This window comes from Nicotiana tomentosiformis, chromosome 8 (assembly GCF_000390325.3).
Source record: "Nicotiana tomentosiformis chromosome 8, ASM39032v3, whole genome shotgun sequence".
NCBI lineage: Eukaryota > Viridiplantae > Streptophyta > Magnoliopsida > Solanales > Solanaceae > Nicotiana > Nicotiana tomentosiformis.
Genome location: NC_090819.1, coordinates 64,598,300 through 64,612,991, shown reverse-complemented (window position 1 = coordinate 64,612,991; position 14,692 = coordinate 64,598,300). Strand labels below are relative to the sequence as shown.

General features: G+C 38.7%; 3 protein-coding genes and 1 long non-coding RNA gene across 4 annotated transcripts; 1 reads left to right on the top strand and 3 right to left on the bottom strand.

Moving 5' to 3' along the window:
- The first annotated feature begins 3,758 nt into the window (after nucleotides 1–3,758).
- On the top strand, nucleotides 3,759–5,129 carry LOC138897603 (uncharacterized). Its single transcript, XM_070183595.1, has 4 exons — nucleotides 3,759–3,998; nucleotides 4,338–4,499; nucleotides 4,566–4,823; nucleotides 4,944–5,129. Exons 1-4 carry the CDS (start codon nucleotides 3,759–3,761, stop codon nucleotides 5,127–5,129), a joined length of 846 nt encoding a protein of 281 aa, XP_070039696.1.
- A 4,615-nt stretch (nucleotides 5,130–9,744) lies between these two features.
- Nucleotides 9,745–11,036, bottom strand: LOC117280576 (uncharacterized). The gene is made up of 2 exons (XR_004511101.2): nucleotides 10,741–11,036; nucleotides 9,745–9,866 (listed from the first exon to the last, which is right to left on the bottom strand). It is a non-coding gene; the product is annotated as an uncharacterized lncRNA (long non-coding RNA).
- An 822-nt stretch (nucleotides 11,037–11,858) lies between these two features.
- LOC138896875 (uncharacterized) lies at nucleotides 11,859–13,376 on the bottom strand. The gene is made up of 3 exons (XM_070182398.1): nucleotides 12,722–13,376; nucleotides 12,516–12,634; nucleotides 11,859–12,426 (listed from the first exon to the last, which is right to left on the bottom strand). Exons 1-3 carry the CDS (start codon nucleotides 13,362–13,364, stop codon nucleotides 12,010–12,012), a joined length of 1,179 nt encoding a protein of 392 aa, XP_070038499.1. The 5' UTR covers nucleotides 13,365–13,376; the 3' UTR covers nucleotides 11,859–12,009.
- LOC104112332 (uncharacterized) lies at nucleotides 13,367–14,408 on the bottom strand. The gene is made up of 2 exons (XM_070183594.1): nucleotides 13,513–14,408; nucleotides 13,367–13,412 (listed from the first exon to the last, which is right to left on the bottom strand). The coding sequence occupies exons 1-2, from the start codon at nucleotides 14,406–14,408 to the stop codon at nucleotides 13,367–13,369; spliced, it is 942 nt and encodes a 313-aa protein (XP_070039695.1).
- Nucleotides 14,409–14,692: the final 284 nt, after the last annotated feature.

Genomic DNA, 14,692 nt, shown 5'->3' with positions numbered 1-14,692 from the left:
GCAAAAATGGAGAAGACCTGCCAAGAAATGTAGGGCTGAAGTCGATTAGGAACCCGGTTAGCCCACTATAATAATAATTTAGGCTTAGGCCCAGAGTTAGTGGGCCTTAAAACAAATTTATACAGTAAATTTTCATTTGACACTATTATTAAATATAAATGTTAATTTTTTTACCTAGGCCTCTCCAGTAATTTTATACTATTAGAGACGATGGGAACATCGTAACTAGCAAGCATTGGCAGAACTAGCTGGAATTTAAACTACTTTATTATTGATACGTAGCTCTCTCCAATATATTTATATGTCAAACGACTAGTTTTTTATGAGATTGCAGGATTTTTTTTAAAAAAAAAACTGAATTATCTACTGAAGCCAGTTCAAAAATATATTATTGTTTGGGTGAGATAAGAGAATCGGTTGATAATACACTTAGAGACAGGAAAGGGGGCATTGCCTGACTCTTTAAAAAATACACAAGTATTGAAAGAGTAAAATCTTAGGAGTAAGGGTGTATGTGTTGTTGGCGGATTTTAACCAACTTATGCTCAACATATTAATCCTCTCAGAGCTTATCTGTAGCCCCTTTTCCACCTTTTGAATGAGGTCGATACTCCATTTTAACTCAAAAATCAATTGGTGAAAACACAAATACTACTGGCAATTCTCATATTGCAGATTGGTGAATTTCTTTTTGATCCCTTAACTACATCTTAAAAATCCTAAAAGATTACATATTTATACCTTGGATGTTCTTTAAATTGCAACTTAAAATATATTTCGTTAATTAAAAAAAATATGTATGTGTGTGTGTATAATAAAGAATAAAAGAGAAAGTAAAACTTAAATATATACTTAATATTAAAGTAACAATAAAAAAGATTAACGATAAATTTTGTTACAAATCAATAAAAGTACTATACTAGTTAAATTTTATTGAGCTTTAATTATAAATTTCATAATTTAGATATTTAGCTAAGTGTTTTACCAATTTAAATATAATAAAAAAAAATTATGTGCATAGAGGAGGAATTAAAAAGACCAAGGGCAAAATAGACAATGCATATGATAAGGGAGCAGAATATTTATTGTTTAATGTTGGAGGAATAGTTTGATTTTTAATGCAAACTAATATTTATTATTTAATGTTGGAGGAATAGTTTGATTTTTAATGCAAACTTAGGGAATCAAAATGATTTTTACAGAGAAAATAATGAAAATTGTTAAACGCTTCAGCGAAATATAGTTAATATTGCAGTATTTGTAGGGTACTGTAGCATTAATCATGTTGCCTCTTTGGTCGAAATTCTATGGATAGGTAGCATCTAGGGGTATTCATAAAAACCCGAAAAATTGAATCAAACCGACTAAAAAACCGATACTTTTTAGGTCTTGTTTGGTTTTGATTTTTGTTTACCTGAAAAATTGGATAGAGTTAAACTTGTGTATGGTTCTAAGGATATATGATATAATTTGATACAAATCGTATAGAGAAATAAAAATACGTGTATTCTTGACTATGAGAATGAGAATAGTGAGAAGAAAAATGAATAAGATAAAGGAAAATAAACACAAGGGGATATCTTTCAATATGAGAAGAAATCTTTTGTTCCAATGTGTCTCTGCTTACAATCCTCCACCACCACCACCCTCTTATAGTAGAGGGATCCTACTTTATATACAACAATAAAAAATACGTAGTGGAGAGCCCATGATATATTGTCTTTTCCCTATTTCCCGCCAGGATTCTCTCCCTTAGTGCGGCTGTAACGGCCTTGTCCGTGAGCTTCGATACTGACTCGAACTCGATATCGGGTCGAGTCATTGGCCTTGACTCGAGCTCGATCCTGACTCCGAGTCTTGATATTCGGGGTGGGTGTTGGTCGGTCTGTGCATCTCCGACAACCTTTTGTCTCGTGGTTCGATTTGGTCATGGGCCCGATAATGATACCGAACTGATCATTGATCGGACTTGGAGCTCGAATCCTAAAGTCCCTTTCTTCGGACCTCGACCTGACCTTACGTAGATACCTTTCGATCGAAGTATTGCCGTCTCGATCAGTCTGTACGACTGACTCAATCGATTCTGACCGTACACAGGTAGTCCCCTCGTTTCTCGGAAAAGGATATGGCGAGAAACGATATGATTTCCCAACAGCTCGATCAGATATATACTGACGTTTACATCGATCTCGACCATGATGTATGTGATAGCTGTCCCATCGGTTCGATTTTACCAAGGCATTTAATGTGTCAGACAGTGATCGGCCACCTCTGATATTGAACCGTCATTGCTTCAATCTATAAATAGACTTTCCTTCCATCATTCATACTTTACGTCTTCAATCTTCCAATTTTTCTAAGTTCCTTTTCGTCTCTTCTGAGTTTTCTGCCTGTAAATCTGTGAGTTTTACTGCAAACTCTTTCTTAAAACACCAAATACTTCCGTTCTTTGTTCACGAATTTTTAAATGGCAAAAACGTCTAAAATTGTTCCGCAAAAAGAGACCGCTTCTTCATCTCGACCTGCTGGTGGCGAGGATGTGGAAGAGCCCCGCCATGAGGAATTCGTTCTGATAGGGTGTTCGACTGTAGGCGATTTTAAAATTGAAAAGCCTTCTCCAATACCGGGTCGGTGTGAGCCGATGTCGAGGTATCAATGTTCAATTACCGAAATAGTTCTCGATAAAGTCATACAAGAATGCAACTGGGATAATAAACTCGTAGTAATCTCATCGCCTGATGAATCAATTACTACCCACGTCGAAGGTTTCTTAAGTTTTTACACTTATCCTTTCACGTTGGGACCTTTAGACCCTATCATCGTTGCCTTTTGTAAGAGGTACGATGTGACCCTCGGCCAAATTCACCCTTCCTTTTGGAGGATAGTGATTCTTCTTTGATTTTTCTCGAGCAAGGTCGAGGGGCGTATCTTCACCCTCGATCATCTTATGTGCCTTTACAGTCCCCGACTTTATCGATGAGGGTTGATCAAGCTTGCTCGTCGAGCAACCAAAGCGCCATTCTCGAGCATAGACGAGACCCATGATCGGGGTTGGATGGGCTGTTTTGTTCGAATCAAAACCTCGGACCTGATCCCTGCCGATGACTTGCCACTTCCCGAGAAATGGAATATGAGCCTTGAGTGAACGTTTCTCTTTGCCCGTTTTGATTTTGTGATTGACTTTTATTTTGTTGATCCATTTTTCTTTCCTTATCACAGCCATAGCTCGAATGTCGGAACCGATCCCGGATCTTAGACAATGGGTCGAAAGTCTGGTGTTGCAGAGACCGTACTCCGAGCGTGCTTGGGTCGAATTATCAAAGGGTCGATGGGAGGCCCGCACTCATGGTAAATATTTTTGTCGATTTGTCTCTTCATCGGTTTGTATGGTAAATCTCCATCTTCCCTTTTGTAGGACTCGGGAAAGATGTAGTCATGAGACCCCCATCTGGTGGAGAAGAAGCTCTTGTCCTGAAGAATGTAAAAGAAAGGAAGAGAAAAGATGTATCGGGCTCCCTAGCTCGGAGAAGAAGAAACCTGCTAAGAGATCTCGAAAGCCGAAGGGGGGCTCTGGTGTTATGACTTCGGAAGTGACCCGCCATTTAAGGGAAGAGCCCGAAGAAGGAGAGGAGAATTTAGCCTGCGTTCGGGATAATGTTGTGATTCAACAGTCTTCCAATTTGGTGGAAGCAAATCAAGGAACCTTAGCCATAATCCCATAACAAGAAGAAGCCGAGATTATCCCTTCTCGAACTAAGATGATTGAAAGGGACATCGAGGGTGGATCTTCTGGGGCAGTAGAAGATATTTCAAGGGATGAGTTTGGGATAGTTGACATTGGCGGATCCCCTCAGATTTCGGATGCCATGATTCGAGAGGCCGTCATGTTAGAGGATCGGTCCTATGAGGGTATTCAGGAGTCGGCTGATATCCATGGTTTTCTGGAGGGGCTCGAGTCAGGTGCCTCGGAGGAGGTTACCAGTTTTGGTGGAATGTCGGTACCCAAAAAAGCGTCGTGGTCGGGTTCTACCGAGCCCTCTTCGATTCATAAACTGGTGGACCGATTTTCGGCCCCGAGCATCGATCCCGACCGAAGGCGAAAGATAGTGCTCTCCGTACCTGCGGATACCCAAATTTTTTCTTCCCTGTGGGGATTGCCAGCTACCTACGGTCCTTGGTGACCGAAGAAGATCAATCAATGATGAATGCAGTGGGGGCCGCCTGTCTCTTTAACGAGGCCCAACATGCTTTGAATCGGGTAATTTTGATGGCATTTTTGTTGTTTCTTTTACACTTAGAGTTGTAGGTAATTCTAATGTTTCTTCTTTTGTTTACAGGCTTCAGTGTTGCATCACGAAGCCTTTCTTCAAATCCAGGAGGAGCATGATGCCGAGGTTCAGAGCCTCACTGAGAAGAGTGACCCGTACAAGCTCCTTAGTGAAAAACTTCGACCAGATTTAACAGCGGCTCGGGAAGAGCATGAAGAGATGGCTGAGCAGGTATTTCGAATGTTCCGTGATAGTAAAGATGAAAAAGAGATAACCACTAATGATCCGATTCTGTAGGTTCGGCAGAGGATCGAGCAGATTGGACAGCTTAACTCACAGGTAGATGCGCTACTTGCCGAGGTAGAAGAATTTAAAAAGTCTATGGATATCCTTGCTTCGAAAAAGGAAGCCGTCGAAGCTCAGTTGGAGCTGTCTGATGCCCAACTTCGATTTGCAAAAGAAAATGCTTTGGGGCTGATTGAAAAGATGAAAGAGCTTCAGCATCGGTTGGATTTGTCCACTTCAGATAAAGCAGATTTGGCCAAAGAACTTGAAGTGGCCAGATCTGAGGTGATCAAGGCCAATAAAAGAGCTGATGCCAAAGTGGCTCAATTCAGGATCGATGTCGAGGTTAACCAAGCCAAAGCTGAGAGCATGGTCGAACATGCAAAATAGCAAGCTCGGAGAGAGGCTCTCGAGGAGGTAAGAGCTCAGGGCTTCAATATTGGGGCCAAAATTGAAGTCGCCAGGGCGGAGGAGAATAAAGCTCGGAGGTTGGCCTTTCCTGAGGAGGACTCCGATGACTCGGGGGAGTCTGAAGATGAGGACGATGCCGAGAATACGGCCTTCGATGAAGATTGAGTCATTTAGGGCCTTAGGTCGTTTGTTGCGTTCTTTTGATACTGCTTTCGGTTTTTGTATAAAGAACTTCCTTTTGGCAGAGTAGCCACCTCTGTAAAAAATTTGTAAATATAAATCTTTCTTCCTTTTGAAGTAAAATATCCTTTCAAACTAAATAGATAGTTTGAATTTTAATCTTTGTTGCCTTCGGGCCTTGTGGGTAATCCCCTTTGCTTTATCGGGCTCAAACATCCTTCAGCTTAAATAGTCAAGTGTTCGTTTGAATTCGAAGAAATGAGTAGTTTTTCTCGAAATAATGTAGCCCGTAGGCGTAATGGTCGAGTGAGTGCTTGCTCGAACTCGAAATAAAAGTAGCTTGTAGGCTTAGTAGTCGAGTGAATGATTCGAACTCGAAATAATGTAACCCGTAGGCATAATGATCGAGTGAGTGCTTGCTTGAACTCGAAATAAAAGTAGCCCGTAGGCTTAGTAGTCGAGTGAATGATTCGAACTCGATGTAATATAGCCCGTAGGCGTAATAGTCGAGTGGGTGCTTATTTGAACTAGAAATAAAAGTAGCCTGTAGGCTTAGTACTCGAGTGAATGATTCAAACTCGAAATAATGTAGCCCGTAGGCGTAATGGTCAAAGTAGCCTGTAGGCTTAATGGTCGAGTGAGTGCTTGCTCGAACTCGAAATAAAAGTAGCCCGTAGGCTTAGTAGTCGAGTGAATGATTCGAACTCGATGTAATATAGCCCGTAGGCGTAATAGTCGAGTGGGTGCTTGCTCGAACTCGAAATAAAAGTAGCCCATAAGCTTAGTAGTCGAGTGAATGATTCAAACTCGAAATAATGTAGCCCGTAGGCGTAATGGTCAAAGTAGCACGTAGGCTTAATGGTCGAGTGAGTGCTTGCTTAAACTCGAAATAAAAGTAGCCCATAGGCTTAGCAGTCGAGTGAATGATTCGAACTCGATGCAATGTAGCCCGTAGGTATAATAGTCAAATTAGCACGTAGGCTTAGTAGTCGAGTGAATGATTTAAACTCAAAATAATGTAGTCCGTAGGCGTAATAGTCGAGTGAGTGCTTGCTCGAACTTGAAATAAAAGTAACCTATAGGCTTAATAGTCGAGTGAATGATTCCAACTCGAAATAATGTAGCCCGTAGGCGTAATGGTCAAAGTAGCCCGTAGGCTTAATCGAGTGAGTGATTGCTCGAACTCGAAATAAAAGTAGCTCGTAGGCTTAGCAGTCGAGTGAATGATTCGAACTCGATGCAATGTAGCCCGTAGGCGTAATAGTCGAGTGAGTGCTTGCTCGAACTCGAAATAAAATTAGCCCGTAGTCTTAGTAGTCGAGTGAATGATTCGAACTGGAAATGTAGCCCGTATGCGTAATGGTCGAGTGAGCGCTTGCTCGAACTCGATCCTGTTTGCATAATAAGTCTTGAACATAGAATATCGGTAAAGAAGAGGGATTTCTTTGCAAGTCATTATACATGTGTTCATGTTTTGCGTCAGGGCTCAGGCCAACTACATAAGCATGGTTCGTTTTGACCATTTGGCTCTTACAACGTTTGCTGTTGTGACACTGTTTGTCATGAAATAACGAAGTAACTTCCTTTGCACCGAACTTGATAATCATCACAGATGTGTTCAATGATAAAGCCCCCAGTATATGAGGTTGATTTTAAAGAGGCCTCGGATACTCAGCAGTAGTATCGTTTATGCTATATGGCTGGTATCGATCTCTGGTCGACTTTTGCTTGGTAGTTCTTTTCGTAACGGACCTAGAAATCAACTGGTCATCTTCGACTCTTATTTTGGATTGATATTGATTGTGCACATCAGCCCAAGTAATAGCTGGGTACTCGATCAGATTTTGCTTCAGCCGCCGTGAAGCCATCGAGCTCCGCTCGTTTAGACCTTGAGTGAAAGCTTGAACAACCCAATCGTCTGTGACTGGTGGCAGATCCATTCGTTCCATTTGAAAACGAGATACGAACTCCCTTAGCATCTCGTTATCCTTTTGTTTTACCTTGAACATGTATGACTTTCTGGTTTCAACATTTATGTCTCCGGCATGTGCTTTTACGAAGCAATCTGCAAGCATAGCAAAAGAATCAATAGAGCTAGATGGTAAATTATGATACCATACCATTGCCCCCTTTGACAAGGTTTCACCGAATTTTTTTAATAATACAGATTCGATCTCATCATCTTCCAAATCATTGCCCTTGATGGCATACGTGTAAGAAGTGACGTGCTCGTTGGGGTCAGTCATTCCGTTATATTTGGGTATTTCGGACATACGGAATTTTTGGGGGATTGGTTTTGGGGCTGCACTCGAGGGAAAAGGCTTTTGAATGAATTTTTTTGAATCTAGCCCTTTTATCATTGGTGGAGCTCCCGGGATCTGATCGACCCTGGAATTATATGTTTCTATTTTTTTATCGTTGGCTTCGACTCGTTTTGTGAGTTCCTCGAGCAATTTAGTAATTTCAGGAGTAGTCCCCGATTCTTGCTCATTTGACTTCACTATGGCTGGTTCCGTTTTGTGGGTGATTTCTCGAAGCGGATTGGGCTCTGGCCTGCTTTGTACCTGAGTTTGGCTATGCAATTGAGCTATCGCTATTTGCTGAGCTTGTAACATCTCGAAGATCATCCGTAAGGTGACTCCGATCTCCTCCACGTTATGGGTGTCTCGAGCTACGGATCGAGTACCGCCCTGAATGCTTTTTTCCAGTTCGGAACGTTGGTTCGCCTCAAGAGCCACTTGTAAATTGACATCTAGCGGTACTTCAACTCGAGCTTCGGTGACATCGTTAATTCGCCTTCCGACCCTGGGTGTCAAGTTGTTAGTTTCATCTTGAAGGCCGGCTTCGTGGTCGATAGGTAAACTGGTATTGTTGATTTGAAGTTGTAAACTGGTATGTATTGCAGATTTGTATCAAACAACCACTGTTACTCTTAGCCCCACGGTGGGCGCCAAACTGTTTACCCGAAAAATTGGATAGAGTTAAATTTGTGTATAGTTCTAAGGATATGTGATATAATTTGATACAAATCGTATAAATAAATAGAAATATGTGTATTCTTGACTATGAGAATCAGAATACTGAGAAGAAGATCGAATAAGATAAAGAAAAATAAACACAAAGAAATATCTTTCAATATGAGAAGAAATCTTTTGTTCCAATGTGTCTCTGCTTACAATCCTCCCCCTCCCCCTATAGTAGAGGGATCCTGCTTTATACACAACAATAAAAAAATACGTAGTGGAGAGCCCATGATGTATTGTCTTTTCCCTACTTCCCACCAGGATTTTCTCCCTTAGTGCGACTGTAACGGCCTTGTCTGTGAGCTTCGATACTGACTCGAACTCGATATCGGGTCGAGCCATTGGCCTTGAATCGAGCTCGATCCTGACTCGGAGTCTTGATATTCGGGGTGGGTGTTGGTCGGTCTGTGCATCTCCGACAACCTTTTGCCTCGTGGTTTGATTTGGTCATGGGCCCGATAATGATACCGAACTGATCCTTGATCGAACTTGGAGCTCGAATCCTGAAGTCCCTTTCTTCGGACCTCGACCTGACCTTACGTAGATACCTTTCGATCGAAGTATTGCCGTCTCGATTAGTCCGTACGACTGACTCAATCGGTTATAACCGTACACAGTTTTAAATTTTAAAAATTGATCAAATTTGGTTTGGTTTTGATTTTAATATAAAATAACCGAAAAAAACCGAACCAAACCGACTGTAAAAGTAGCTATATAAATTTATTATTACACATATATATATATATGTATATTTTTATATAAAGTTTCTGAAATTTTATGGTACATATTAGTCATTTGTATTTTTAGTCTAGTTCTTTGCTATTATAATAATCTAATTCTTTGCCTTTTAGTTTAATTGGCAGTTTTCTTTTGCTAAGTACGAGAATTTATTTCATGTTAAAAATAATCGATTTTTAATTGAGTAGTTAAATTATTTATCACTATTTGAGTCAACTATCATCAATATATCTTGGTAAATGATAGATTTCTCAAAGAGCAATTAGTTTGATAGTGTTACGTTGAAAATGTAGTCGCCGGAACATGCGTTTGGTAGTGTATGTCTCATATGTAAGCAAAAACCGATAAATAACCGAAAAAACCGAAAAATTGACTTAATCGATTTGGTTTGGTTCCAATATTTGAAAAACCAACTTACTTGGTTTGATTTCTTTTTAGGGAAAAACCGACTCAAACCGAACCATGAACACCCCTAGTAGCATCTTTTTCTCCTACCGAAAGAGTTCTGAAAGGATGCTGCTCTCAAATTTTTCACTTTGAAAATGTTTTCTGATTTTGCATACCAAATAGTGCGAAGTGATTTACAAGTTGAAATTTTCTTCAACTGTCCAAATTGATGTTGATGAATCAAAATTAATTCAATCCAACAAAAAAAAGTTACACCTCGAAGCCAAACAAAATGATGGCAAATCAAGCGAGCAAACGCACAGTGCTAAGAATTGTGAGTCATAAACTCTACCCTTTCTCACTCGAGATCACCAATCCTCCTGGCGTTCATCATTTTCTTTCCAATCAAGCAACAAATCCAAGTCTTAACAGTAGTTCACATTCCACTGCTATTTCCCTCACTTCTTCAAGAGTCCATATTACACATTCACTTATCTCACCACAACCAAAATGAACAATCTCATATCTGACTGTTATCATCTGCAGCATCAAGAAAATTACCAGAAAGCGTTACCTGCCAAAGCAGTGAGAGAGGTGTCATACTCAATTGGAATTTATCACACATCACATTGCAAACAAGAATATAATAATGAAATCAACCAGAGACTAGGACTCCCCAGGAATCATTATGCTCAGTGAAGAACAACATCAAGTGCAACAGCCATAACTGATCGCGTTGGATTAAAACTCAATACCAAGTGTATATTGAATTTTTATACTCCCATTAATCCTTCTTTTTATAATGTATATTGAATTTTATTCAAAACTCAATACCAAAATAACTTTTTCTTTACATAAGTTATTATTCTTAACCACCAACAAGCAAAACCCGATGAGATTTAACATCAGTTCAAAGCCTTACATAAATATAGTCCTATATTTAGGATCCACCATCAGTTTTAAAACAGGTCAACTAGGTCTCTTCATATTCTAAGACAGCCACACGTGAGATCCAAACAAAGCAAAGTAACAAATCAGAACTTCTAGTCAAATTATTTTCAAAAAAAAAAAAAAAAAGAATACTTGAGATGCCAATCATAAACCAGTTCATATTACCCTCCTCTTATTCAGGATTCTAACAAAGAGTAGAATCACAACTCCGTTGCTTGTCATCTAAATGCATTATTTCCATAAATAAATGATTGGTGAGACAAAAGCTTCAAAGAGGCAATCAGATTTTGGTCAATAATCAAAGGTTTCACTTTCATGTTCACCATAAATACTGGCATCATTACAACAAAATGTCAGTACACATCATCTTCATGTATACTGCAATCTTTTTCCTTAGGTAAGTAAGGAACATATAAATGTATATTTATTCCTGCATAATGAAACCTCAGAGAAGGAAATAGAAAAATAGAGGGGAATAACTTGTTCTTGACATGTACCTTTTCGCCTAGTTTGAATGGAGGAAGACCCTTATAAGGACACGTACTGCAACGGAAAGCATCACCTAGACCACACTGTCAACATAGAAGACATGTCCCAGAAAAAAACAATTAACAGGAAGACTAATTGCAAAACTCAAAGGTTGATCAATGAAGGTAATAATCAAAAGAAAGAAACCAACTAGTTGTCCAGCTGTCTGCTAAATCACACTATAACACCAATCAACAACCAAATATACAAATATATCAGTAGATGACAGTGCACTTGAAAATAGTTTTTCAGTTTTCTGCAGAAACTACTCTTTCCTAGGTTGCCCTCAAATCGCATACAACACAAACACTAGTCCTCAGACTTGTCAAACACGAAAAACTTAGAAATACGTCAAGATCTACCAATGCTTTAAGCACAAAACCCAATTTTCATTATCAAAACAAAAAGATAATCTTCAAAATGCTATAGAAGCATATCATTAGCAAAGAGAGGCATTACTGGAGAAATATATATATATATATACACACCATAGAAAATAAACATTAGTTATTTACACAAGACAAAAGGCTAGCCCAACTGCTTGAGAGTTGAGAATGTGATTGGAGGCTCCTTATCGTTATGCCATTAGAAAACCATGAATTTAATAAGAAATTATGGTGTAGTGTTGCCCTTTAATGGCATCTATAGTCTTCAGTTCTCTTTCGCCATCAAAATCCCAAAAACAAATTTGAAATAAAAATCTTCTGCATATAAAACCTCCGATAAACATAGTAACAAACTTCTTTTTTTGATAGGTATGAATATAGTGATAAATAAATAAAATAAATAAACATAGAAAAGGACTTAGGAAAAAAGAATCCAAGAACATAATAAAAACCACATAGACTAGCAAACAGTGTCTTGAAAATGAGTCACTCGTAGTCACAGCATAAGCAGAGCAGAGAATTATCAGTTCAGCGCACACAAGGGAGAATTTTTTATTTTTATTTTGAGAGGTCACAAGGGAGAAAATTTACTCTGGGATGAAGCTTGAGTAATAATATTAGGGTCCAACCAATGTTGTGAAGAGCGTGAAGCGAGAAAAAGCGACAAACCCCATTTCGCTTAAAGCGAGAAGCGAGAAGCGAAGCGCTCGCTTTTTTGAAGTGAAGCGAAATTTATAAAAAAAAATAAATAAATAAATATTGCATAGACAACACATGTAATTGTAAGCAAATGTTCAATACTTCAATGTAAAAACTAAATAGTAGCATCAATTAAAACACAAAATGAGCATCTTATTCTTCTACAAGATTGTCAAATTCTTGTATTCCACTATCATTATTATATTGCTCGTCATCTTCTTCAACTTCTTCTTCTTCATCAACTAGGGACAAACTAGCTGCCTCTTTTCCCTTCCTCTGTGAACTTGAAGTTGAGGTACTCCCCCTCAAACCATAAATCCTCTCCCCAATTCCACGCGCCTCCGCAACATCACCCCAAGTGAAATCAGAAGTTTCCTCAAATACTTCTTCATCTGCATGATCTTCCGGGACTCCAGTTAGCCATTCATTAGCATCATCGATGTTGTCCAAACTAATTGGATCAATTACATTGCGAGCGTTGTAACGACGCCTCAATGTTCTATTGTACTTAATGAATACTAGATCATTGAGACGCTTCAAGGTTAGTTTGTTCCTTTTTTTGGTATGAATCTGCAAATAATAAGTAATTAGTAAGTTTAGGACAATTGAGATATAATTTAATTATCTCAATATACTAAATCTTTCTTCTTAATTCTTACATGTTCAAACACGCTCCAATTCCTTTCACACCCGGATGAGCTACATGTTAGACTTAGAACCTTGATGGAAAACTTTTGTAAATCCGGAGTGGAATGGCCATATTGCTTCCACCATTCAACTGTAGAAGTAGAACAAATTTTCAAAACATAATATTTATAAAGAAATAACTTATTAACTATAAAACAACATATAAGCACTCGCTCACCTGGTGACTTCGTCTTTCTTTGTCTAATCGCCATGTTTTTTCCAAAAAGTTGCTCAACATTCCTATAAATACTAAATTGCTCTGTTATTTTATCTTGCACGGATTCTTCAGGTATCAACTTCTCAATACATTCATAGTATCCATTCAACAAAGGTTCATCTCCTAGAATCCTTTCTTCATTGTCATAAAACAGTTCCGGGTTCAAAACAAGTCCAGCTGCATGCAAAGGGCTATGAAGTTTACTATCCCACCTTTTATCTATGATCTCAAAGACTCTTTTGTATTTTCCTTGATCACTAAACGAGACTTGAATAGCCTCTTTTGCCCTATCCATTGCTTCGTACAGGTAGCCCATTGGTGGCATTTGCTCCTCATCCACCAAACGAAGCACTTTAACTAAAGGACCACCAATCTTCAATGCATGAACCACATTGTTCCAGAATGAAGGAGAAAGTATAATATCTGCAGATTCTCTCCCTCGAGCTTCCCTTCCATAGGCACTATTAGTGTACTCATCTGAAACAAACAACTTCTTCAAATTGCTTTTTTGCTCATACATCCTATGCAAAGTCAAGAAAGCAGTAGCAAATCTTGTCTTTGCGGGTTTCACCAAGCTTCTTTGTTTAGTGAATTTCTTCATCATATTCAATAACAAAGGCCTTTGAAAAATATAGGAATGCACTCTAATTGCCTGATTAAAGATTGAACTAAATGGTCTTTCCTTGAAAATATCACCGAAGATCAAATTAATGGAATGTGCTGCACACGGAATCCAATAAATATGCGGGTACCCAACAGACATCAAATCGCCAGCTTTAACATTTTTACTGGCATTTTCCGTGACAACTTGAACAACATTTTCTTCTCCAATAGAGTCTATTGTACTCTTGAACAAGGAGTACATTTTGGTTGAATCAGTCGAAGAGTCGCTTGCATCAACGGACTCGAGAAACAGGCTTCCCTTAGGAGAATTCACCAAGACATTGATGATTATTTTTCCATTTCTCGCCGTCCACTTATCCATCATAATGGAACAACCAAACTTGTTCCATTCTACTTTGTGCTCCTCCACGATTTTGTTCACCTCTGCTACCTCTTTTTTTAGATATGGCCCTCTAACTTCATGATATGTTGGAGGCTTTATTCCTGGACCATATTGGCCTACAGCCTCAATAAAAGCAGAAAAAGTGTCAGTATAATTAACACAATTAAAAAGAAGACCTGCATCATACATCCACCGCGCAAACATTATAATTGCACGATCCCTCAAAATCGTTTTGGCATCAATTTGAGGATTACCACTTTTTTCTTCCTTATCTCCGGATTTTTGCGAGAAGTAACAATCCATAGGACCTTTGGTCTTGCCAGTAGATCCAAAACTAGAAGACATTGGTTGCATCCTTCCCCGTTTTTGTGATTTTGGATACAGTTCTTGTTCATGAATCAGTTGAGTCTTTAACTCTTTCTTTTTATGAAGGAATGCTTTCAAATCTTCCTTCACATGCGACGGAACTTTAGAACAAGATGCGACATTTGGATCACCGCCGATTAGATGCGCTTTTTGACGATAGATTCCTCCATTTGAAATCTTGTCACAAAAAAGACATCTAATTGCCATCTTGTTCGTCTCGCAAACTCTTTCAGAGTAAGCCCAAACCGGATCTTTCCTATCTTCTTTTGGCGCCATTAAAAGAACAACTACATAACACATAAGAAAGGCAATAAGAACTAAGAATAAACTATAAAGGATATAAAAAATCACAGGAATTCTCTGTTAATAACTGAAAAAATTAGGCAGTAAAATTCTGAAAAAATTGGGCGGTAAAATTCTGAAAAAATTCGCCAGCATTTCGCTGCTTTTTGGACGTTTAGAAAAAAAAGAAAAAGAATAAGAAGAAGAAGAAAAAGAAGAAGAAGAAGAAGAAGAAGAATAACGTAAATCAGAAGTTCAGAACATACCTGTTGAAGTCT